At 39.5% G+C, this 27,629-nt stretch overlaps 1 protein-coding gene across 1 annotated transcript in view; it reads right to left on the bottom strand.

Annotated features, from left to right (window-relative positions):
* Positions 1-804: 804 nt before the first annotated feature.
* LOC149179379 (uncharacterized) overlaps positions 805-27,629 on the bottom strand; it is a 180,538-nt gene continuing 153,713 nt past the window's right edge. Inside the window, exons 6-7 of the mRNA XM_089422449.1 lie at positions 1,485-1,515; positions 805-1,281 (exon numbers count right to left, since the gene is read on the bottom strand). Coding sequence (XP_089278575.1) covers positions 1,094-1,281; positions 1,485-1,515 — 219 coding nt within the window. The 3' untranslated portion in view covers positions 805-1,093. The remainder of the gene's footprint in view (positions 1,282-1,484; positions 1,516-27,629) is intronic.

Below are 27,629 nucleotides of genomic sequence, written 5' to 3' on the forward strand. Positions count from 1 at the left end.
TATCCAAATATTGTGTACTTGCATATTTAAGTTTTAGCTTATGATATCTTCTTGATTGGGTAGATTCTAACACAAGTTGTATATGTTGATTTGATAAGTTGAATTAGTTAAGTAATTAAACACATATCTAAAAGTAAAGGAGCAGAATAAATGTTGTTATAATAAGTTGTAATAAAACAATTCAAATCTGTTATTTTTCTCGAGTATGCCCTAAGCATTGTAGCCTTTGTGGTATTGAAATACACTTGAAAGGTATTTATTTTCTTGTGCTCCCTTGTCGAATTGGGATAAAGACAATTGAAATATTTCTGCTGTAAGTTTAATATTTTAGAGAGGCCCTAACATTTGAGGCTCACAGGAAATAGATCTGGGAAACCTCAAGGTTTTAGGTGAAATTTTTTAATTTCCATTAAAAGCAATAATCTAGAAATTTCCACATTCGGATGCACTAAAGACCTCCATGCAAGAGCTTAAGAATGATAAGTCACTAGGCCTTGATGTTCTCGTAGCAAAATTCTACAAGTAGATGCAACATGTGGTAGGGTAACATATTTGAAAAAGTGTGAGGTACAAACCAGAAGCACCAAGATGGGAGGTTTGGTAAATGACATTAAACGTCTTTGAATCTCAAAGTGCCTCATTGGTGTATACTCTTAAGGCATTTCCTTTCAACTATCCATTTCCTCAATTTTATATAATTATAATAGTCAGTCTTCAGTTCTTTCGAGCAGATATCTAATTTTAAATTTGTTTATCAACAAGGAAAGTGGGCCTGTAATGCATTACACAAATCATTGGATCTTTTAGTTTCTGAAAAATACAAGCAGCAAATTGACGGGGATGGCATTTTCTTTCTTGATCAACGATGCCATATATTATCTATCAATCAGCAGGCTTTAGGGTTGATAAGGGTAAGCCAGGACACAGTAAGCAGGAAGACTGCTCACTGTGTAGCCTTTGCATGACTTTTATCATCAATAAAAGAATTGGAGGAATGGAAAAGATAGCAGTTGCATGAGAGACGCAATTATTGTAGACATTTACATATCTTCCATTTCAAAGAACATTTACGAAACTTATATTTATCAAATGACTATTGATCATGATTGTTCACACGAGGCTCTACTTTAATAATCAGTGGATGTAAAATATCCAAGTGGGGTTCATTTACAACTGGTAAATCCGGTGTTACCAAAATGCAATCCAGTTTGCCTTCATTTTCCTCAAGTGCCTTGTTCAGTGACTTCCTTGCCACTTTAGTCACCAAAACCATTAGAACAACTACAAACATGCAATTTAAAATCAGTAAAATACCTACAAAAAGATGACCAAAAACAAGCATCAAGGCACAACCTACTTTTATGTACTCATCAGATACACAAGGAAACCACTTAACAATTTGCGATGTTAACCGGAAAATGATTAAAAGGTAAACCATACACCAAGAATATACTGCAAGTCTATATATTGAAATATTGACTTACCAGAGGCTACTGAACCAATAGTGAGCAATATCTGCATTAGAATAAACCAGAATGTCAGAGTTGTAGAATGGTTTATGCCAGACATAAAATGTCTAAAACAGAGTTCAAGGACAACTTGGGGAATAAAATTCCAGCACTTGCTACTTTCTTGATCTACAACAATGGTAAGCATGATATTGTCATCATAGGTGAGAAGAAGAACATAAACTTACAAACTAAACTACTATATATTCTTTAATTTTGTTTCCCCTTGTTGCTGCCTCGCTTACACACCTAAGTTAATGTGGGAAAAATCCTCAACCCCACGAAGTGTGGCCTTGGTGGCAAAGCTCAAAGAAGGGGTTGTCACCTAATCCCAACTCTCTCCATCTAGGCTCTCTCCTAGCTAAAGCCAAGGGGGTTAGACCCTAAGGAAGGTTTCTAAAGAAAAGATTGTTAAACTAACAAGTTCTAGGAGATAATTAGTAAATGAGTTAGAGCATCAACCATTCAACAAATTGTGATGTAACTTGAAGCAATGAATGAAGAATTTAGCAAGTACAAGTAAACATGAGCATTAACATCAAAATGTAAGTAAACAAATATAATTCGATAATATATCCTGCAAGGAAAATGTGAGTAAACCAATGCCAAATAAAATCTTGCAAGGAAGATATATGCTCAAATAAATGAAGTACTTGCAATAGTGGAAGATATATTCAAGCTACAACAAGATCAAATGGAATGGAAGCTGCAAAAAAAGCGTTAGAGAATCAAACCAAAATCACAAAATGATGATACAACTTTGAAATGAAAGCACTTAAAATTTAAAGTTTGCAAATAGATATTTCTTGTACTTGAAAAGAGAAAGCATGTTCAATCACAACAATGATAAAACTTTTAACTTGATCCAAATGAGCATAAATAAAGCACAAGAGTGAAGTGAATTTAAAATAATTGCAAGTAAATGAGATGTAAAAGCTTTCTAAATCTATTGCATGTAACAGTGAGATGTTCAATAAGATGCCAATTTCAAATGCATGTGTAATGTCCCTTTCGAAATTAAATTGTTATAGGTTTATCTATTCTACAATTTTGGAGGCCATGGGAAGGAAAAACGGGTTGAAATGTTTTGTTGACATAGCGTGGGGGCCACCCACATGAGGAAACACGCACCACCTTAGAGAGAAGTTCAAATGACTAAGGAGGGAAAGTCGAATTGCTAGTTGGAAGGGGCCCACATGGGAAAAGAGGCCCACGAATTATAAATATCTTTTGACATATTTAACTCAATCTTAGTTGCTCACGTTGCTTAGCCGAGTTACTGTGTTGTTTAGCACACGAGTGTCTCCAAGCGGAGATTTCAACCCTTGCTTCAGTGGACTTTGAGTGCCAGCCCTAGGAGGGAGTTCTTCTTCATCTCAGTTCGTAGCAGCAGTAGGGAGACGAGTTACAACAGCTATAGTCGAGTTCCAGCACTAGGGAGACGAGTTACGGCAGTGGTAGTAGAGTTCTAGCACTAGGGGAAGTAACAGTAGGAGGCCGAGTTACAACCGCAAGGAAAGGAGCAGCAGGAGGGATGAGTTACAGCAACAGGAAAATAGCAGCAAGGAGGCTAAGTTCCAGCAGTAGGGAGAGTAACAGTAGCGCAAAACAGGGAGAGTAACAGTAGCACAGGGATTGCGTAGCCATTAGAGTGAGAATTGCTGGTGCAACATTATCCCAGGCATTTTGGAGCTGGGGCGCTGGGAGATCATTTGAAGGGCCATTTGAGGTTGTTGGAGTTGGGAGTGCATAGATTGACAGGATCATTCACAGCAACATAATTCGTATTTGGAGGAGGGTCAAGCTGTGAAGGGTCAATTTTTTTTAACGGTGGAACCAAGGGAAACCCTTTCTAGGTTTTTCTGGGGTTTTGGCAAGGAGTGCGCTCCTGATTTTATAGAATTTTCTAGGCAAATCTGAGGGGTCAAACAAGGGTCCCAACTCAGCTAGCTGTTAAAAGAGCTCAAAGGAATTTGGGCCGAAATTCTGAGGTCAACATTTGGCCAATTCCTTCGTGAGTTATTCTAAGTTTCTTGCGTAGAGGCTGGGATTAATTTCCCAGAATTTTCTAAGCAGCAGGGAAGGCTCTAACAACATATCATTCCAAGCAACAGCACCTTTCTAAGCAGTGACAACACAGCTCTTGGGCCGGATTACTAGCAGACTTGAGGAGGGTGTTCCATTGTTTATTTTGGGCTTTTGTTGGCTTCATTAGATAAAGCCCAGGTGCACACATTCCAACACCTTGTTGTACACCTCTTCCCATTTAATAAAATGAGTAGACAGTCCAGTTTGTTTGCCAATTTTATGGTCTGATGGTCTGATTTTTCCTAGTTTGGAACATTACTGCATGCAAGAAGCAGCTTTCAAAATTGCGTGGTGCTTGTGTGCTAATGTGTTCTTGGTTGATTTTAGTTAATGCCTATTCTAGGGTGATTTGTTCCCCTCAACTCCTTCAACTTGGTAAGGACTAGAGGTGAATTGCAAGAAGGCTAGGATGAGGAGGAACTTGTCCTTCAGTAACAATACCCACCTAGACTTCAAGACAATCCACGTGCCTTCGTTTCTACAAGGGACTAGGCCACAAGGGAACTGTGGGGTCCTGTGTTTTAACCTTTCATCCAAACTCAAATCAAGGAAATTGAATGAAAGCTAGGGAAGATTGTCCTAAAATTTCTATCAACCAAGCTTATGCTTGGAGGTAAATTTTGGAAGTGCAATGGAAATGAATGAATAGATTTGTCTTTACAAGTAGAGATAGTGTTTCAAATGTGAGATGCTTCAAAAAGGTTCAAGTAAAAGTGTTCATTCACAATTAAGGCAATAAAATACTTGCATAAACAATGGAAGTGAGACTCAAATGATGTCAAAAGATAGCTGAAAATTAGATGTTTAAATCACCAACTTAACATGAATGTGGAGCAATATTAGCATGTGAAAATGATCATGAATGTAAACTATGAAATGATTATATGAGAGAACATATATATCAGCAACAACATACAGCTGTAGAAAATGAGTTATATCAGTTGCAAAAATCAGATCTAAAATGCTCCAAAAGGACAATGTAAAGTGAGAGATGGAGTTACTAAATTAGCCCAAGTAATAGTGTGAATTGCTAGGTTTATAGCATATAAATTAGCATGAGATCAAGGCATGTAAAAGACTTGGAGTGGAATGATATAAGCATAAAAATTGAAATTAGAAAGTTAAATCTACTTGCAAAAGAAGGAAACAAAACTCCAAAAGAAATTAAAAATGCAAACCTTTTTTATTTTATTAAATGAGAAGCCCTCTAATGGAGAATGAGGTCTGAGTTTACAAAGAGCTCAAAAGAGCAAATACTCCCCAAGTACACTTAATGAAAATAGAAGAGCCAACACAATGCCTTTAGCAAAATACAAGCCCTCAAATGGGATACTTTGCTCTCCTCAAGGGATACAGTCTTGATTGCTCAAACTTGTTGGTCTTCAAGAGGAAATATTTCACATAGGAAGAAGAGAGGAAAGAAATGACTATGAGAGAAGTGCTTGGTGGACAAGAAGGCTCCAAGTCTATGCAAGGCATGAAAGAAAGACAAGTTAGGTTCATAGTTATTTACAAATGGCAATATACAACATGAAACCAATGCATGCAACAAAAGAAGGCCTCACTTGCACAAGAAAGGAAAGGCTAGACCTTTCCACAAGCTCTCAAAATGCTAGATGAAATCAAATAAAGGGCATAATATAGATCAAAAAGAGTTGAAAATTTTTTTATGATCTTAGCAAGCTACAGTAAAGAAAACCCCCTTTTTCAATTTAATTTCCTTAGATCCTTGAGAGCAACCTGGTATGAGTCCTTACACCTTTGTCCTTGAAAGTGGGTTCGTCTAGCCAAAGAGTTACCCCACACTCAAGCTCCTTGAGATTTCTACACACTTGAAAGGATATTAGCACTCACAAGGGATTAAATTCAACAATGGAGGAGGAGGCTAGAGATTTAATCAAAGACTCTTCTAGTGCTCCTCTTCCTAGAGCATTCCTTTAATCCAAAAACTATGCAAGGTAACTTACATACATTAATCCAGATAATGGAAATGTGAAAGCTAACACAATCTAGAATCCATGTAGAAAATAGAGCATAGAGGGTTGAAGCAATATCACCTTACAAATATGGAAGGAGAACACCAACACAAAATTGAACCCCCAAAGTCTTCTTATTTAGCATGAAAGAAGTGAAAACAAATTTCAGTATTGTCTCCCCAAACACAATAGCTCGTTCCAAGATGTTTAAAATAGAGTCCATGGCTCATTCAAATAAGAGAATGGGAGAAAATCCCAATGTTAACCCCCAATGCCATGTGGAGAATGGTAGAAATTCGAATTTGCAAAGTGGAGCTCCAATGCCAAATGTGGAAATCGAATTTCCTCATGTCCATGTGCAAAATCGAGCTGCCTACCATGTGTGATGAATGGTGGCTGAGATGGAGAGCAATTCCCACAAATTTCTCAACAAAATGCCAACCGAAATCTAGTTGTGACACCACTGCAAATTCAACCAATGAACTGTTGTGTGTAGATGTTGTTATGGACTACGTGGAGGTTGCCTTCATAGTTAAGCGTAGATGCTAAGAAAAGGTGTGTATATATATATGTGTGTGTGTGTGTGTGTGTGTGTGTGTGTGTGTGTGGGACATTTAAAAAATGTTATGTGCAATCATCAATGCATTATCCCTCATAAATTGCACCACCTTGTTAGGTCTTATTTGTTCAACATATTTTATTAAAACATAAAAAATGAGTTGTGCATCTTTTACCTCTCCTAAATAGCCTTCAGCCTTTAAAAACATTGCTCCTTTTGGTGAAGTAGCTATCATATTTATCAATGGTGTACGCCTCGTATTTGTCCATCCATTTCAGACTATGCTAACGCCAAAGCTACTCCAAGAAGAATGAATCGATGATAAGATATTCTCCACAAGCTCTTTCTCATTTCTCCTAGCCACTCTCGAATTAGCTTCTCTCCCTTGCACATTAACCAATTTAGGGGATGCCCCTTTGGTATTTTTGGATGGTGGTAATTGTTGTAGTTGAGTTTTTTTCCTCTTCCTTGCACATTAACCAATTTAGGGGATGCCCCTTGGGAATTTTTGGATGGTGGTACTTATTGTAGTTGAGTTTTTTTCCTCTTCCTTGCTTCAACCACAATCCTTGGCTCGGTGTTTGGAACTTCAGTAGCATTAGCAAGCTCATCATGCCTTCTTTTAATTTGATCAGCCTCAGCTTACTCTCTTTGATATGGCCTCCTTGCCATTGGATTTGTTGTTTTTGGGAAACCTACAACCCCATGTCCTCCATGCAAAAAATGCGTCTTCACTCTTAAGTAGGATTCGTTATAACTTATACGAATTACTGTAAAGATTACATCGCCATTCCCATGAGCCACCACCTCTGCATCTTGAAAGCTTTTGAATATGGCTCCAAAGAGGACAATGTGCATCCCTCTTGTTGGGCTTGGGGGTTGAACTTGCACCTTGGTTGGAAACCATTGCTACAAAAAAAAAAAATTAAAACAAATATGTAAAGAAGAAAACATTTTCAACATTTTTGGAAGTATAAACCCTCAAAAAATACAAGAAATAGTTGGCAAAAACTAAGAAATGAATGCCTTTTACCAAAATTAGTTTGTTGTAGTTGAAGCTACCCCAAAACGCCACAAAACAACAGAGAAATATGGTTGTAGTTGCGCAAAAACCAAGAATTCCTTAGTTGGAAACTCCCCACTCTAGATCTACTTGTGAAATCTCTCTTGCTTGCTGTTGAAATCTTCTTTGCTCACTGTTAAAATCATCCTAGCCAAAACCATTGCTCTCTTCCTCTTTTCTCCTTGCTAAAATCACCCCTTTCCAAGAAAAATGACTTGCTCAGTTTGTGTGATGAGGGAATGAGGTGAAATTATTATTATAACTACAGAGAAACCTCTAGAAACATCTAGGAATTAATTTAATCACAAAATATTAAGTAAAATGGTGAAAAGAAAAAAAAAATGAAATAAGGCAATTTTAAGTGGAAACGCATCGTACAGTGGGACCGTGTTTTTGTCTATATGAATATGTTTCCATCTCAGGAAACGCGCCCGTACAACTGAAATGCATTTCAAGGCTGTATGGGACACGTTTCCGTGTTTTTGGGCCGAAACGGGCATGAAACGAGCCCTACCCCCACATTTCCTGCAATATACGTCTATAGATAATTCCATCCTGGAGTGAGCAATGTGAGTATCTGAGGCCTTTCACCTCTAGCCAAAATCCTTTATGGCTCCTTTGGAAAATGTATCAATCTCCTCTAGTCAAAGTTCTTTATGACCCAGCCGTGTCCTTTTGGATTCTCAAGAGAGAATCTGCGCTTTGATCATTCACCTTCATCCAAAATCCTTTATGGCTTCTCAGGTGAGTTGCATCTATCTCCTTTGATCAAAGTCCTTTATGACTCAACCAAGTCCTTCTGGCTTCCCCGGAGAACATATATCAAATCATGTAATTGTACTAGTCCATTCACCTTTGATCAAAGTCCTTTATGACCCAACCAAGTCCTACTGACTTCTTAGATGAATGTATATGTCTCCCCTATTCAAAGTCCTTTATGACCTAGCCAAAGTCCTTTATGGCTTCAAGAGATGGTCTGCCCTAATCCTGCAAAGACATCAACCCTCTCCTCAAAGAGGGAGACATTCAACATCACGCTAAGCTTGTCTCTTCACTATAAACAGAGCCTTAGTGAGAACTTTTGTAATATGCTCATCTAAGTATATGTACTGGAGCTCCACTACTCTTTGCACCATGTCTCGGATGAAATGTCTTGATTCAGGACTTATGTAAGAAGCTTCAGAAGTCACACTACTTCATGACTTGCAACAGAGGTTGTGATATACTCTGATCTTGTTGTATTGAGTGTGGCAGAAGTATTCTTCTTGCTAAACTAAGTTATCATAGTTGATCCCAAGCTGAAGCAACACCCCCAAGGTGATTTTTTTGTCCTCTACACTCCATACTTAATCTGAATCTGTATATCCTTGCAACCACACTTTACTCCTGAGACATATCTCATACTATATCCAAATGTACCACATAGGTACTACATGCTAAGCTGCAAAGAAAATATTAGGCTTGGTGTTAGCCAGGTATGTCAATGATCCAATCAACTGCATGTGCATCATGGGATCCACCAAATCTGAATCTGAAGAAACAACACTTAGCTTCTTCAGATTGGTCATCATAGATCTAGCCATGGACTTGCAATTCATCATACTGTTGTAGTTGCTGCAACACCCTCCAAAATTTTGGCTTGCAATCAAATTTCGAAGCCTTCCTTAGTCTTTCCTTGATTGTTGCAAACACTCAAGCTCATTCCATGAGCTTTCTCAAAGTTCTTTGCCCCCTTTTGCTTGTTGGATTAACTGTCGTCTTCGGGCATGTTTGACTGTTATGTAATGTTTGCAAGCCTTTTCTAGTGGTTTCGAAGGTCGGTCCTTGTGTAAATGAGTTGTCCTAGCCTTGTAAACATCAATTGCACTCATACAGAAAGTCTCAAGCGTTGTCGCACAAGTGTCGTCATGATCGTCCCAAAGTCTATCTGAAGTGTCACACTTGTCGCATCTTGTCATGCAACAGTCACAGAGGGGAATGCGTTGTTTGTTTTTTCCGATGATCTATGTTGGTGTGCCATCAAAGTATGCTAAGTGTGTGATCACAATTCAGGTTCATCATGAGTCCATCATCCTCTCGTACTTAGCCATTTTAGGAAAATCTTCCTGACCAGGCAACTTAGTTTCACTGGACCCTGACTGAGCCGCCCACTGCGCAGTCTCAGCCCTCATTGATGTGACCTTGCTCCCTGGAACTGCATAGTGTGCAGTCACTATCCTCCAGGGTTGTGGTTCTGCGGAATTCCAGAGTCCAGCAGCCTCCCTTGACCTCCAGAATTGCGCAAGTGTGCCTCCCAGTCTTCCTTGAACTACGCACTTCGCACCTTCAACCCTCAAGCTTTTCCCTCGCTTGTTGGAACTGCGCAATGTGCAAAGAGCCCCACCTCCCTCGCCCTCCAAAACTGGGCAAATGCTTCCTCTAGTGCTCTTCCATCAACCGAAGCTCACTACCCCCAAAAAGTGCGTAGATTTTCCCTTCAAGCCTCTCTGCTGCCCAATCCCCCTTGCCTCTTGAAACTGCGTAGTCTATCCTCCCAGGGTCCCATCCCACAGCAGGCACTGCCTGATTGAACTATACAATTCTGACCCTCAATGGCCACTGGGCAAATTTTCTCCTTAGTGAGGATTGTGCAGAAAAGTTCCTCTGTCAAGCCCGAGTTGCGCTCTGTGCAGTGTCAGTGATCAAGCTCTCTCCCTATCAGCTGGAACTGCGCAATGCGCAGTCACTGAGCCCTTCCTCCCATTCTGTGGCTTGTCATGGGCTCAGTTCATAGAGAATAATGCACCATCTTAGTCTAGGGAGCTTTCGGATTGATGTTGTCCCGTCATGAGTGAATTGCAGGAACAGGTACACTATCAAGTCATGGCGAGATGATGAAGAACGAGAAGGAGGGAAGCATGCCTAAAGACTCACTTGTAGCTGAATTTACCAATGGACCTATCAAGAGCAAGCAAAGGGACACACTTTACAACCACCTTCCAACACTGAAGATCATTGAAGACCCTGCATCACCAAGCTATGCGGAGGAGAAGAGAAAGCATATCCAAGAGCACATCTAGCACTCAGCAGCAACAGTGACTTGACATTGCCACATCATCAAGCTAGTCCATGTTAGCAATGTCATGGCAAGTCGTGCCATGAGTTTTCATATGCCACATCACTATTGTGGACCATGTATATTGTAATCAAATGTAATGTAAAGTGGAATTCCAAAGGACACACATGTATATGAAGAGTCATGTATGTTGAAAAGTCATAGGAAGTTGAACAGTCATGAGGGTAGTCAAAGAGTCACAAGGGGGAAGCATCACCCCTTGGTTATATATACACCCTCATCGTATGAGCAAAGGACTTTTCACCTTGTCTCCTCCCGCAAGGCATTAGAGAGATCAGCTAGTTCTTTGAGAAGCGAGGAGTGGCTCCAATGTCCCACTACTGGGGCTAGTGATGTACAATGTAAATATGCGTCTTGGAACTTTTGCTTAGTAACAAAAGCCTTTGAAGGCCAGCGTGTTCTTCATGCATGAACTATGAATGTTTGTAAGACTATTCTGTGGACGTTTGTATTTCATGCTTGCTTTCACATGTACTAAGATAGTTGAACTATTTCGGTTATTTTAGTGCTTATCTTGTTGAGAATGTTTTGTAATGGTTGTTATCGCTATCCCATCCTTGTGGACTATTCCGCAAGATACTAGACAAATTTTTCTTTGTTTATTGGTTATAACGATCCTCGCATTGTTGATTTGGGGTAGCATCGGATGTGCTCTAGCCACAAAATTTGGTGGAGAGGTTGGGGCACTTGAGATCTCCAATACCCAAAAAGGGTTTGGGCAGATTCTAAACAGATCAGGAGATATTAAAATAATTAATATTTTTAATGGAGTCCCTAAGTCTAAACTTATGGAAAATAAAATATTAATGTGTATTAATATGAATCTGTGTTAGAATGGTCCAAAAGACATGGATCAAGCCAAATCTAATCTTTAGCCATTGATTAAGGACTTAATCTTGGTCGTTGAGATGTCAACAGGAAAAGTATAAGAGGAGGCATGAGGGTCACTTGGAGAACACAACAGAGTGATCAGTCATTCTATTCCCTAGAGCGGGGTTTGCTAAGAGAGATCGAATTAGTGATCGAGAGATGCAGTTGAGGGGCATTTGAGTACAGAGAGATATAGAGGCAGAGATAGTGTCGAGAGAGCAGTGCAGTAGCCAAGGAGAGTGATGCAGAGCCAGCCAGGGCTCACGCAGGGCCATGTAGAGGCAGTCGAGAGCTGCGCAAAGCCTCAGATAGGCTAGCGTTGCTGACGCAGAGGGCCAAAGGGCTAACGTAGGGCATCCCACGGCTGACATAGACCCATCCGGGGTGACACGAGGCCAGCGTGAGGCAGAGAGGGGTTGACACTAGGGTTTTTGGGGCAGATTTGTGCTAAGTAGCTGTCGGAAGGATTATCCTAGGTTTCAGCCAGAAGATTTGTCAGAAACTGAGAGGTATTACTACCAAGGAAATTCTCTGTTGGGTAGGCCATTTTCGGCACCCAGATTGTACTCTGATATCGCTTAATAACAAAACCCTCAGATAACTGCACTGGTTTTCCCACATTAGGTTTTTCCGGGGACATTAGTCCAAAAATAATAGTGTCATATGGTGTGTTTGTTTCTGTTTCTTTTAGTTGTTGATCTGTAATATGTTGAGCATGCACTAGTGTTTATTTCCAGTATTTACATTGTAAATAACTTGTTAAGGAAAATAACAAGTAGGTAGGAATAAATCAAATAAAGTGCATGGAGGGTTTCTAACTAAGTAAACTTAGAAACTTCAACATGGTATCAGAGAGTGATTGCAGATCACGGGAGGACTAAAGGACATCAGTCGAGCGGAGCAATAGCAGCAGAAAACAGCTAAGGAAAATAACAAGTAGGTAGGAATAAATCAGATAAAGTGCATGGAGGGTTTCTAACTAAGTAAACTTAGAAACTTCAACATGGTATCAGAGAGTGATTGCAGATCACAGGACTAAAGGACATCAGTCGAGCAAAGCAATAACAGTAGAAAACAGTTGTCCCGAGGTGACAGAAGTTGTTTCTAGCAGAGCAGCAACAAGGAAGGGTGACGCAGTGCCTGCATCATCAAAGGTGAGTCGGGAAGAGGCAGTGTAGAGGCTAAGGAAGGCAAAAGAAGCCTCACGCAGAGCCATGGAGTAGCTGGGAGGGCTGACGTAGTTGGCTGAGGAGGCCGGGTCGCTGGTACCGGGATTGCGCAGAGCCTAGGAGCTCTCACCTTCAGGTTGTTGGGGTTTAGAAGGTTGCGGGAATATTGCAAAGTGGAGCTGGTGAGGTACTGTAGTCAAAACAGTACCTGATAGAGCAAGGCCAGAGGAGTTACTACCGAGGGTTTCTAGCCAAGGAACCCGAATCAGTGGTGCGGTTGCACAAGACGATCAGAGTAGGAGGCATCTCGACAGCGGCAAAAGGATTTCCACAAGGGAAATCAAGACTGGGAGGGGGTCCAGAAGAGAACTTCCAGACGGGAAGTAGAGACTTAGAGGTGTCAAACAAAGAACTTCTCGGAGGGAAGTAGAGGAGCATCATGGCACTACACGGAGTAAGAGACCAGGATACACTGGACGGAGCATTGAACTTCGCAGTCTGGAAGGCCAGAATCTAATCCGTACTTGACAAAAATCATGTCAAGAACTTTGCCTTGAAGGTAATAGTTATCCCAGTCAACCCCAATGATAATGACAAGTACGAGGAGGCGATGGCGAGGGCCAAGAGCATTATCCTTGACGGGGTCAAGGATCATGTAGTACCACACATAGCCGAGAAGGAAACAACATTTGAGATGTGGGAGGCTCTCAAGAAGTTGTACCAGCATACTTCTGTGCAAAGAAGAATGCTGCTTGAGAATTAGTTGAGGTCGTATCAGATGAAGAAGGGAGAACTGCTTGACACCTTCCTCGGAGCACTGAATGAGATCCAAGATCAGTTGATTGCTATAGAGGCGACAACGAATCAGGCGCTGATGGTGAGGACAACCCTGAATGATGTCTCATAAGAATGGGAGGTATTTATCCAAAGTATATTGGGCAGAGGGACTCTCCCACCTTGGGACGAGATGTGGGCATTTCTTTGCCAGGAAGAGATCAAACGGCAGTCGAAGACAGGTAGCAGCAGCAAGGGGATCAAAGTCAAGCAGGAGGAGGAAGATGTGGCCCTAACATCTGAGGGAAAGCAGGAGAAGCGGAAGAAGAAAGATCTCTCCAAGATCAAGTGCTTCCACTGTGGGGAGTTGTGTCGCTATGCGACCCAGTGTCCAAGGAAGAAGAGTAAGGGAGAGTCTTCCGAGGTTATGGTAGCACCAGCACGGGCAGAGAAGAAAGTTTTGACAGACGATGATTGTGCCATGAGTGCACATGCACCACTTGAGCGGAAGTGGAGAGACATTGAGTTGTAGTCAGGCGGACTACAGGCGATGAGGGGCAGGATCCTTGAGGTACCCAACCTCTTGGATTAGACCTTGCTACGGGAGCCCCGAAGAGGAGTAGCAGGACTGGCTGATGTGGGTAGAGACGGATGCGGATGGAGCAGCAGAGAATGCTACAGTGTAGGAGTCCCGAGACAGCGCAAGGCTAGCAGGCTGTAGCAGTGCGAGAGGCACAGGAGTGTTGCACCAGTGCAGGATGGCACAGAGAGGTGTGCAACAGTGCAAGATGCAGGGAGTTGTTGCAGCAGCGCAGAGGTTAGAGAGGGAGCACTTATTAGCGGCAAAGGGAGCTTCAGCATCAGGAGGGTCTCTAGCCCAATGGGGAGGTCAGGTTGGGAGATCAGTTATTTACTTCTCAGTAACTGAGTTGCAATGCAGCAGTGGGCAGCACGATGCAACATGAACAAGAAGTAAAACACAAAAAAGCTTGAGATGAAAGAACCAAGGACAGAAAAACTCTATCCCCGGCAACGGCGCCAAAAAATGTTGTCGCACAGATTGACACGACAACGCTCAGACCGGGGGCTGTCATTCTGATCCCCGATCTCTCCGTTTAAGCCTGTCTCCCGCAGCTAAGGGGGGTAGACCCTATGAGGTGATGAAGACCAACTGTCGACCAGTTGAGTTGGGAGACACAAAGGACAACCAGCACTAAAATGATTTTATTAAGTTGATAGACCAGTGCCTTATGGAGTTAATGATTAAATGATCGTTTACTAGATGTTGCAGAGATATAAACCATGTACAGCAATCATTTATTATCAAATAACTTGAACGATGCAAGATATCCAGTAAAACCACAAAGTTCTTATAATGACCAAAGCTCAATAACGATATCTAGTAATTAAAAATTTTGAAGAGATAAATGCCTTAAACAACCATGCAATTATGAATCATTAACCAGATATCACATTTATGCAACTAAATCTTCAAGATGATCATTCGTGCGCAGACTTGCATAAATCGAAAATTTGAATCTCAGCATAAAAAAATATAACGTGATAATTTCACGAGAAAAAGTGAATCTGGCAAAAATTTCTCACAATAATTTTTATGATTTAGCAAAATTTTAAATGAAACTCTCTTTCTCTATTTTTTTTTTTTTTTTTATAAAATCTAGAAAAGGGAAACTATTTAAAATAAATCTAACATTTTGATAAAATTTAAGCTATAACAAAACAAAGAAAAAGAAGCTAAAATCAAATCCTAAATATAACTTAGCTTTAATCCTAAAAAAATAACGAAACCATTTCTAATGCTAAACCCTAATCTAATAAAGCTAACACTTAACTACGCAAATATATATCATAACACTAAATTTTAAACACTCCAAAAATAAATTTAACAAAACGTTGAACGATAATATCTAACTTAACGAAGAAAGAAATATCCTAACGAAACGAAAAAGACTGAACGCGTAAGCTAGAGAAAATAAAAAAAAATTGACGTGGTCACCGGTGACGGCGGCGCGCTTGACAGGCCTGCGGGTCGATTTTGGGCGTGCTGATGAAATCGAAATCACAGAGACGCACTGTTAGCGAAGGCCGAAAACTTAAAATCGTATTGAAGCTTACCTGCTGCCTGCGTGAATGTTGTGATCTCTTCATGTGAAATACCTGATTCCTTCCCCGTTTCCGAGAGAATACCAACGCGTGCACACAAAATGTATCTGCGTCCTCACTGTCGTGCAGGCTCTAATGGCGGAGTACTATATTTGCAATGCAGGATGACCACTATATACTCCAGAAAAACGTGTCCTTTGTGTCGGCGGACAGAGGGAAAATGCAGGCGGAGAAAGGCACGATCTCTTGCAAGAATTTCAATGGCGGATGAGTGCTTGCAAGTTGAAGGACGTGAGGATGCTCGACGGCTGGTGGAGATGCTTCTGCGAGAAGGATTTTAAATTAATGGAGGGGCTACGATGGAGCGTATTACGGCAAATCAAATGCGTAGGTGCAGGAAGAAATACAAGCGGCTGGGCAGGTGGAAACGTGTGAATGCAGGGATGATAAAAACTCAATGCAGCGCGCAGGGATTATGGCGGCCACTGTAAAATAACACTTCAATGGTGCTGGCAGCCAAAAATTTTGAATCAACTGCTCAAGAAACCCTGAAATATTTCTCAATCAAAATGCACCTGTAACCTGCAAGAGAAAAGAAAAAACCCTAATATATGCATAAAACAAAAATAAAATAAAAAAACCTAGATCAACTAAGTAGTTTACAGCTTTTGACTCTTGAACAGCCAGATTTAGCAATAACAGCAGAAATATTATCGAAAGTTTCAGATTTTACTATGAAGAACTTCAGAAAATCTCTCATGCAAATTTAGAAAAGTAAACTAAATGGTTAACCCAGGGTAAAAATTGGCTGGGCTCTGCAAGGAAAAGCTTGCGGGAATTGGATGGTTCAGCCGAGAACTTCCCCAAACACCCGCTAATCTTCTTCAATAAGGGTTTTCTGCACAGCTCACTTCAACCATCAGTAAAGAGAGAAAATAATACTAGATATCAAAAAGCAATAGAGATACCTGCCATTACTTAAGAAACCCTAATATCATTCAAACCCTAGCAAGTGAACAAGATACCTGTGCTCACAATACTCTATAATAAGCTATTATTAATGGCTGAAAAATAAAATATGCAGAAAATAAAACAGCTCACAGCACTTCCAGAGAGTAACACCAGCAAGATTTGAACCCCAAAGTCTTCTTTTATTAACCAGAAACAGATTACAAGAGAGCTTCTTCAGCACAAGACTCCAAGATTGAATGATCTCAAATGACCGCTAGGACCCTATTTAAAGGAAAAGATCCCAACAGCTAGTTCAAGTGATCCATGTCAAAATGATCTCGACCGTCAATGAGGATCAAGATATCTCTTGATCTCATCCGTCGAATTTTTAATGTATTAAAAATTGAAATTATGCATTTATTTACTCAAAATATTATTATTTTATTATTTTTAGGTTTTTTTACTTTATTATATTATTTTATTATTATTATTATTATTTATTTAAAAATGGATCCTTGAAATTAGCTTTTGGGAAAATTACCTAGGACCTAGGACTTAGGACTTATGAGGGGATTAAAACATTTGTTATCCCTCAAGTCACTTTACATCATGACTTTTTACAACTTTACATCCCAAGGGGGGGAAACCCATTTGACATGGACTCTCATAAACCACCCAGTTCTGCGACACAACTATAATCTAGCAGATTAACACACTAGGATTCTCCTAAGATTCTAGTGACAAAATCCATCCCGGCTTTGGGGTTAGGCTGAAGGAAAACTCTGCCGATCATGGATCGGTGAGACGAAAAACCTTCCGGGACATAGATTATCACTTAGAAAATTAGGTCCACCTAGGCAATTGACAGACATGACTCGTATCTGCTAAGATTATTTACAATTTATACATGCAGACTGGGTTTACAACATAAATTGATGAAGGTGTCGATGACTGTAGAACGGCACGGACATGTCGATCAAGCGCTACCCTTTTTTGCAAAGAAAAGGGGGGCGTACTGCTATGGGCAGTTGACCGGTAGTGGTCAACATCTGGCTCTACTTGGGGACACGTTGCTGCACTGTAGGAATGTGAGAATCCAGAATCTGCATCCACGCAACACACAATAGAAATAAGTAGCGTCCATTCAAAAATCATCATATAACATTTAAGCACATAAAAGATAGAAGCTCTTTAACTATGAAAAGTAAATCTAATCTAAAACAGAAATGAAATGCTAAAATGACAAGGAGTAGGGATAGAAATACAATACAAAGAATGCCCAATGGCATCAGATATCATCTTTGAAGAACAGCTTGAGCATTTGGCCATTCGCTGGTAGATCAAGTGGTTCGCCATCCAGTCTGCTCAAGTGGAATGAGTTTGGTCCAGCTATATCTCGAATGATGTAAGGTCCCAGCCACAAACTGTCAAACTTCTTATGTTTTCCTGGTTTCTCATTCTTGCGGTCCCAAAGCAATACCATATCTCCCACCTGCAAAGATCTAGATCGAGAAAATTTATCAAAGCTTTTCTTAATGTTAGATTGATTTTTACATATGGCATCAAAAGCTGTCCTACGAGCTTCATCTAACTCCACAATCTGATCTATTCTATTCTGAACAACATCTTTATTAGTAGAAAAATTCTGGAGGAGCTGATAAGCTGGCAATTTGAGGTGCACAGGTAAAGTTACATCCAAGCCATAAACTAATTCAAAGGGAGATTTACCAGTAGCTTTCTTCTTAGTGATTCTATCTGCCCATAAAGCATACTTGATTTTGTTGTCCCATGATCTCTTATTATCTCCTACTATCTTCTTGATAATGGTTATGAGATTCTTGTTACTTGATTCAGCTAGACCATTACCCTGAGGATAGTAATTTGACGAATGAGATAAGACAATGCCATACTTGAAACAAAAAGATGAAAACTCTAAAGAACTAAAAGCTTTGGCATTGTCAGTAGTTATCTTAGCGGGGACACCAAATCAAGTGATGATGTTATTTTCAATGAAATCCATAATAACCTTTTCAGTGGCATTCTTAGCAGGAATGGCTTCAACCCATTTAGTAAAATAGTCCGTAGCAGTCAAAATCCATGAGTAGCCATTGCTAGAATTTTCATGGAACTTCCCTATGAAGTCCAGACCCCAATGCTGAAAAGGTGCCTCTACAATGACAGGTTGTAGAGGCAAGGCAGCAAGCTTCTGTTTCCCAGTGAATAGTTGACAGGCTTGACAGGCTCTAACAAACTTGTGCACATCAGAAAAGATTGAAGGCCAATAATAGCCAGCTCTCAGGATTTTGTGAGCGGTAGTTCTAGCAGCATAATGACCACCACAAAATCCTGAATGAAACTCGGAGATTAATTTCTTGGACTCAACGTCGTCAACACACCTAAGCACTATGCCCTCGGGATTTCTCCATCCAAGGCCATCCTTCATAAGGCAATACTTAGTGGCTTTTAGTCTAAGAGCCCTTCTCTTATGAGCGACTAAATGGTTAGGACATGCAAGATTCATCAAGTAATAAACTATGTCCTTGTACCACTCATGCTCTCCTAATCTTTGCAACTCTGGCGAAGATAGATCGCTAAGACAGAACAAACCAAGAGTCTTTTCATTACCTTCAGTTAACATCTGAGCTAAACCTTGGCCTTTGACCAACTTGGTGGGTCTGATCTCTAAATCATATTCCTGTATTTTAGTAACCCACCTAGCACGCGTCCCTAAGCAATCAGTTTGAGTTAATATATCCTTGACAGCAAAATGTGGGACGAAAGCAATGATTTTAGAATAACCCACATAAGTTTTAAAGTGCTTAAGAGACTTGACCAGGGCATAAGCCTGCTTTTCCATGGTATTGTACTTCAATTAGGAATTTTGAAGTGCTCTACTCATGAAAGCAATACGCTGCTCGTGACCATCTTTATTCTTTTGAAGCAGGACACCAGCAATGGTATCTTCGGAAGCGAAAGAAAAAATCATGAAATCTTTGGAATAATCGGGACTAACTAAGACAAGAGCTCTTGCAATAGCACATTTGATTTCTTGGAAAGCCTTTTTGCCATCTTCTTGCCAAACAAATTTTGCATCTTTCTTTAGAAGATTTTGAATAGGCTTAGCTATTTCTGCGTAATTTGGAATAAACCTTCTAATAAAATTTATCATTCCGAGAAAAGACTGAAGGGATTTAAAATTATGAGGGAGAGGAATCTTTTGGATTGCTTCAATCCTTTCAGGATCAATTTCGATTCCTTCCTTAGAAATGATATGGCCGAGTAATTTCCCTTCCGTTACTCCAAAAACAGACTTCGCTAGATTCAAAGAAATCCCGTATTCTCTACATCTATCGAAAACCTGCCTAAGATGATTTACATGATTGGTACCATCTTTAGAGAAAACAGTAAGATCATCTTGGTAAATTTCAATAAATTTCTCGATTAACCCTTTGAAGGCATAATCCATAGCCCTTTGGAATGTAGCCCCAGCGTTCGTTAATCCAAAAGGCATTCTGATGTATTCAAAGGTACCCCATGGTGTAGTGAACGTGGTTTTATGACGATCTTCCTTCTTAACCCATACCTGATTGTACCCGAAAAAACCATCTAGCAGCGACATCATTCCAGAACCGGTTACTCTTTGCAATAAAGTCTCCATGTTTGGCAAAGGGTAATTGTCCTTCTTGCATGCTAGATTGAGGTTTCGAAAATCGACACACAGCCTTATCGTACCATTCTTTTTCCTAACAATCACCAGATTCGAACACCATGTCGAATGCCTTGTCTGAGCGATAATCCCTGCTGCAAGCATTTTCGCAAGTTCTTTCTGAACCAAGGGGGCTAATTTAGGATTAATTTGCCTAAGTTTCTGACGAAAGGGTTTAGCATTTTCATCCTTTAAGGGGATAGTATGTTCCATGACATCTTCCCTATAGCCCTTTAATTCGTCATAAGAAAAGGCTAAAATATCTCGATATTCGCGAAGTAAATCAATTAACCTTTTTCTTTCCTCCACACTAGTACCTCTACCAATTTTAACGATCTTTGGGTTTTCAGAAGTACCAATGTTTATTTCGAGATATTCACCTGGGTCCATCTTATTTTCTTCTCTCAGCTTCGTGGCATCATGCCGATCAAAATGTTGCTCTAAGGCAACCACGTTCCTAGGAGTAGGATTTATGATATGCTCATGATTTAAAGATCCATCCTCCTCAGAAGCTATCCGGAAATCCTCAAACTCATCCAAACTATTAAGAAAACGAATGACTTGCTTTTCATCATTGAAGACCTGCCAATGCTCTGAGTTATCTGGAACGGATGGTCTGAATATTACTTCCATTTTGATCTTGTCGTTAATTAGCACATCAGATAACTGGAAAGTAGTAGCAGTTACGGCAAGTTCATCTGCCAAACTATTCTGCTCTCTTGGAATTGCTTCGAGGTCAAGGGCATCAAAATGCTCCATAGTATCCCACACAGCATTTCTATAGTTTCTTAATCTTTGATTTCTGCATGTGAATTTATTTTTAAGCTGCATGATAACCAAATCAGAATCCCCTTTAATGCTAAGCAATCTAACCTTCAAAGACTTGGCCAACTCAAGACCCAACAATATAGCCTTATATTCAGCGACATTGTTGGTTGCCTCAAATTCTAATCGATAGGCAAACTTGAAAATGTGACCAAGGGGAGATTTAAGCACTATTCCCGCACCTTTACCAGCCCTAGATGATGCATCATCGAAGTACATATACCAAACTTTATCCTTGAGACCCCTAATCTTATCATCGGGAGGAATTATAAAATTAGACATGATGGCATAGTTCCCAATGTCAGATTGCTCTTTGATTATTTCGTTGTGAGGTCTCTTAGGATCTTCAACATGAAATTTTCTTTCGGGCTCTCTATTTAGTCTTACAAAACCATCACCCCTAGGAGAAGGAATCATGGCATATGACCAATTCATTTGAATACTTCCTCCTAGATCAGAGGCCCACTTTCTAGATAACAGCATACCCCAGGCATCAGGCACATCCACAACAACAATATCCATGACAACCATGATGTCTGGGTAAACTGAAAGATGAACTTGCAAATCTTTGATTAAACCATGCACTTCGATTTTCTTAGAATCCATGGCGCATATGTTATAATAGGGTCTAGAAACTCTTAAGTTAAGCTGTTCCATGACCCTTTTAGTCATTACACAAGCGGATGCACCAGAATCCAACATGCAATTATTCAATTTATACCCATTAACTAATAAGGTGATAAAGAAAGGATGGTGATCTTTGTTATCAGCATCTAAGCTTTGCAGATATATGGGAGCATCATGATAGTCAACTTCCCGACTCTTCTGTTGAGAAGTATTGACTTGAGGACCTTGAATCGCTTTTAGTAACTTGTCTCTTTGGGAAGGGATTTTAGCAATCTCGGAGACAGGAACCCAGATTTTAGCATTGTTATACCAACTTCCCAAATCGACATCTATTCCAGAGTTTACACCAGGGTTAATAGTTCGAAGGGGAATTTGATTTCCGCTTTGATCTTTATCCCTTCTCTGATAGGTCAAACCCTTATCTCTAGCAATTTCCAAGATTTGCTCGGGAGAGGGTTTTTCACCATATAACCTAGCCAAAATATCATCTTCATTTTCAAGGTTATTTATACTAAAAGCTGATGAAGGATTTACAACATCACGACTCCTTTCCTTGACCTCTATCCAATCATCCATAGACAAAGGAAACTTGCTGCCTACTACATTTATTTGATCACCCGTTCCAAACATTCCATTATCTAAAATTCTTCTAACAATGGGACAAGTGGCCTCTTCATGAAGAGCATCACAAACCCGACAGTAAGGAGGAGCATTATCAACCAAATTAGTTAGCGGATTAGGAGGTCTCTGCTCACTAGATTGACCCTTCCTTTGCCAATTGTTATTTCTATTATTATTGTTTCGAGGTTGAAAATTTTGCGTTTGCGATCTTTCCATTTGAATCAACCTATTCTGCAAAGTGGTTATCTCCTTATTATGATTAATTTCCATAGTTTCAATTTTTTGAAGCAATTTGAGAACAAGCTCACTTTCAGGTTCTTGGACTGCTTTTCCTTTAGGTTCCTTTAGTTTCGTAGCAGCCCTATCGAAACCCGGGATCTCAGACTTCCTAGATGCGGCCTTGTCCTTTTCAAGCTCTATAGCTAAGGCTTGGCAATCTCTATAATCATTAAGTTTAGCACGCCTTAATTCATAAGATGGCTCAGGACTAAAGGCATCAATGTAAAAATCTTGGAGAGTTTTATCTGTAGGTTTATAGACTTGAGGTAATTCTCTAACAATACCATTAAACCTTTTATTAAATTCTTCAACAGTTTCATCATCTCTCTTTTTTATTAGGCTAAGAGCTTTTACGAGGTGTCTTCCTTCTCTCTTATCTCCATATTTTTCTTTAAATGCATTAATGATAGACTGTAAGGAGTTAAATGAATTCCGAGGTTTTTCTGCAAACCAATCATAAGCATCGCCTCCTAGAGTTAAGATGAAAAGAGTCATCCTGACATCCTCATGATCAAAATCAGTAGATCTTGCGTACTTAGCCATCCATATTCTAAAATCTCGCAAATGAGAGTTAGCACTAATCGCATTATTTCCTTGAAAATTAGGCAATTTATCGATCCTAATAGATGGAATATCGTTGGGATATCCTGGAATGTTAGAAAAATCACAAGGGGCATACATATCCATGATGTTGTGCCTAACTTGACCTTTAAATAGCAAATGAATATCAGAGAGGGCTTCTTGTCCAAGGTTTACAAGAAGTGTACGAGAAGCGAGTTTGTGTAATCGTACCCTGAGGACCTTTTCAGGATCAGGAGTAGGATTGCACAGACTGCTTGGATGTCTTCTAGTGTACACTCTTGAAGATAATATATGAAGTGGAGTCGCCACCTGAACAAGAAGTAAAACACGAAAAAGCTTGAGATGAAAGAACCAAGGACAGAAAAACTCTATCCCCGGCAACGGCGCCAAAAAATGTTGTCGCACAGATTGACACGACAACGCTCAGACCAGGGGCTGTCACTCTGATCCCCGATCTCTCCGTTTAAGCCTGTCTCCCGCAGCTAAGGGGGGTAGACCCTATGAGGTGATGAAGACCAACTGTCGACCAGTTGAGTTGGGAGAGACGACGGACAACCAACACTAAAATGATTTTATTAAGTTAATAGACCAGTGCCTTATGGAGTTAATGATTAAACGATTGTTTACTAGATGTTGCAGAGATATAAACCATGTACATCAATCATTTATTATCAAATAACTTGAACGATGCAAGATATCCAGTAAAACCACAAAGTTCTTATAATGACCAAAGCTCAATAACGATATCCAGTAATTAAAAATTTTGAAGAGATAAATGCCTTAAACAACCATGCAATTATGAATCGTTAACCAGATATCACATTTATGCAGCTAAATCTTCAAGATGATCATTCGTGCGCAGACTTGCATAAATCGAAAATTTGAATCTCAGCATAAAAAAATATAACGTGATAATTTCCCGAAAAAAACTGAATTTGGCAAAAATTTCCCACAATAATTTTTATGATTTAGCAAAATTTTAAATGAAACTCTCTTTTTCTTCTTCTTTTTTTTTTTTTTTTTTGTAATAAAATCTAGAAAAGGGAAACTATTTAAAATAAATCTAACATTTTGATAAAATTTAAGCTATAACAAGACAAAGAAAAAGAAGCTAAAATCGAATCCTAAATATAACTTAGCTTTAATCCTAAAAAAATAACGAAACCATTTCTAATGCTAAACCCTAATCTAATAAACCTAACACTTAACTACACAAATATATATCATAACACTAAATTTTAAACACTCCAAAAATAAATTTAACAAAACGTTGAACGATAATGTCTAACTTAACGAAGAAAGAAATATCCTAACGAAACGAAAAAGACTGAACGCGTAAGCTAGAGAAAATAAAAAAAATTTGACGTGGGCACCGGTGACGGTGGCGCGCTTGACAGGCCTGCGGGTCGATTTTGGGCGTGTTGATGAAATCGAAATCACAGAGACGCATTGTTAGCGAAGGCCGAAAACTTAAAATCGTATTGAAGCTTACTTGCTGCCTGCGTGAATGCTGTGATCTCTTCACGTGAAATACCTGATTCCTTCCCCGTTTCCGAGAGAATACCAACGCGTGCACACAAAATGTATCTGCGTCCTCACTGTCTCGTGCAGGCTCTAATGGCGGAGTACTGTATTTGCAATGTAGGATGACCAGTATATACTCCAGAAAAACGTGTCCTTTGTGTCGGCGGACAGAGGGAAAATGCAGGCAGAGAAAGGCACGATCTCTTGCAAGAATTTCAATGGCGGATGAGTGCTTGCAGGTTGAAGGACGTGAGGATGCTCGACGGCTGGTGGAGATGCTTCTGCGGGAAGGATTTTAAATTAATGGAGGGGCTACGATGGAGCGTATTACGGCAAATCAAATGCGTAGGTTCAGGAAGAAATACAAGCGGCTGGGTAGGTGGAAACGTGTGAATGCAGGGATGATAAAAACTCAATGCAGCGCGCAGGGATTATGGCACCCACTGTAAAATAACACTTCGATGGTGCTGGCAGCCAAAAATTTTGAATCAACTGCTCAAGAAACCCTGAAATATTTCTCAATCAAAATGCACCTGTAACCTGCAAGAGAAAAGAAAAAACCCTAATATATGCATAAAACAAAAATAAAATAAAAAGACCTAGATCAACTAAGTAGTTTACAGCTTTTGACTCTTGAACAGCCAGATTTAGCAATAACAGCAGAAATATTATCGAAAGTTTCAGATTTTACTATGAAGAACTTCAAAAAATCTCTCATGCAAATTTAGAAAAGTAAACTAAATGATTAACCCAGGGTAAAAATTGGCTGGGCTCTGCAAGGAAAAGCTTGCGGGAGTTGGCTGGTTCAGCCGAGAACTTCCCCAAACACCCGCTAATCTTCTTCAATAAGGGTTTTCTGCACAGCTCACTTCAACCATCAGTAAAGAGAGAGAAAATAATACTAGATCTCAAAAAGCAATGGAGATACCTGCCATTACTTAAGAAACCCTAATATCATTCAAACCCTAGCAAGTGAACAAGATACCTGTGCTCACAATACTCTATAATAAGCTATTATTATTGGCTGAAAAATAAAATATGCAGAAAATAAAACAGCTCACAGCACTTCTAAAGAGTAACACCAGCAAGATTTGAACCCCAAAGTCTTCTTTTATTAACCAGAAACAGATTACAAGAGAGCTTTTTCAGCACAAGACTCCAAGATCGAATGATCTCAAATGACCCCTAGGACCCTATTTAAAGGAAAAGATCCCAACAGCTAGTTCAAGTGATCCATGTCAAAATAATCTCGACCGTTGATGAGGATCAAGATATCTCTTGATCTCATCCGTCGAATTTTTAATGTATTAAAAATTGAAATTCTGCATTTATTTACTCAAAATATTATTTTATTATTTTTAGGTTTTTTTACTTTATTTATTATTATTATTATTATTATTATTATTATTGTTTTTATTTATTTAAAAATGGATCCTTGAACTTAGCTTTTGGGAAAATTACCTAGGACCTACGACTTAGGACTTATGAGGGGATTAAAACATTTGTTATCCCTCAAGACACTTTACATCATGACTTTTTACAACTTTACATCCCAAGGGGGGGGAAACCCATTTGACATAGACTCTCATAAACCACCCAGTTCTGCGACACAACTATAATCTAGCAGATTAACACACTAGGAGTCTCCTAAGATTTTAGTGGCAAAATTCATCCCGGCTTTGGGGTTAGGCTGAAGGAAAACTCTGCCGATCATGGATCGGTGAGACGAAAAACCTTCCAGGACATAGATTATCACTTAGAAAATTAGGTCCACCGTCCACCTAGGCAATTGACAGACATGACTCATATCTGCTAAGATTATTTACAATTTATACATGTAGACTGGGTTTACAACATAAATTGATGAAGGTGTCGATGACTGTAGAATGGCACGGACATGTCGATCAAGCACTACCCTTTTTTGCAAAGAAAAGGGGGGTGTACTGTTATGGGCAGTTGACCGGTAGTGGTCAACACAGTCAACAGGCAACTTGGTCAAATCAAACTTGGTAAAATCTCAGCAAATTTGGTCTCTTTCTGCTCCCATGTGTCACTACTTAGAAGAGAAAATGAGATGACCGAATGGTCAAATGAAGATGTCAGATTGTGTGTATATATATACTTGCCAAATGGAGTGAATTTTGACCAAGGGACACACCCTTTCATGGTGGGGCCAAACTGTCCCTTTTGAACCTACATGAAGCCCAAAATATAGAATTTATTTTATTTTAATTTTCACAATTTTTCTAAGCCAACTTAGGAGATCTCTTGGCATGCAGGAACACCTCCTGATGCTACACAAAAAATCAACAAAATATTATCAGGATTCAAGTTTCTAATTGCTATCATTTGATTTGCGGATGTATTCTTGGGACCCACTCTCTATTTTAATTTATATTCTAATGATTTTATTGTTTTATAACTCATGCATGTAGAAATCATGGGTACTCATCCAATCCATTGTGATAAAAGAATGAAAATTGAAACATTGTTACGATCCATTTCCACTACTACTAAAAGAAAATCTTGGTTTTCTTGGTTTGGAAACTTGCATGCAAGAAAGCCCCTTGGAAAAAAACCAGATTTGGCAACCATACTCAAGGAGTGGATAATGTGTTTATAACTTTATTACACCCACCATAGGGGACACATCCCCGTGGAACACAGACTTAATCTAATACTGTTGGTTTTTAAAGTCTACCTATAAATACACTTTTATGAATCCATTAGAGCCACATGATATAAGAACTTGATAGACTGAAGTCAAAGGCCCATACACCATCAAGACTAATATCGTAGCAACAAATTCAAACCCCATAGATCATCAGCACTAGTATTCCTTGCAACAACAAAATGTTGAAGGGAAAAAAATTAGATCAAGCTCCCTTAACTCTTATCCATTACAAAAACCATTGATGTGTTTCCCAGTTTATTTCAAAGATGACCCAACATAAGAAGAATCTCACCTGCAAAAAGAACAATACCAGTACAACTAGGATATGCAACTCATATCTGGCTCATGGACTATACCAAGCCAAATCATTGACATAACAAAAACTCAAAGTTGGAAAATTGAACTCAAGTAGTGTAAGTTTGACTTGCCTGTAATCATGAGGAAAACTATAATCCACGAAATTTGGAGTTTTTTTATTTCCACCAAGCTCAGCTCTACAAACTGTTGATTTTCTAGAGCTAATGTAGACAAGCACAAATTTCTGCCATTGATAATTACTTCCATTGATATACAGTCTTCCTTTAGCATACTTCA

The sequence above is a fragment of the Pinus tabuliformis genome, chromosome 4_1, assembly GCF_031772625.1.
Source record: "Pinus tabuliformis cultivar Carrire ecotype Pingquan chromosome 4_1, CPIR1, whole genome shotgun sequence".
In the NCBI taxonomy this organism is placed as follows: domain Eukaryota; kingdom Viridiplantae; phylum Streptophyta; class Pinopsida; order Pinales; family Pinaceae; genus Pinus; species Pinus tabuliformis.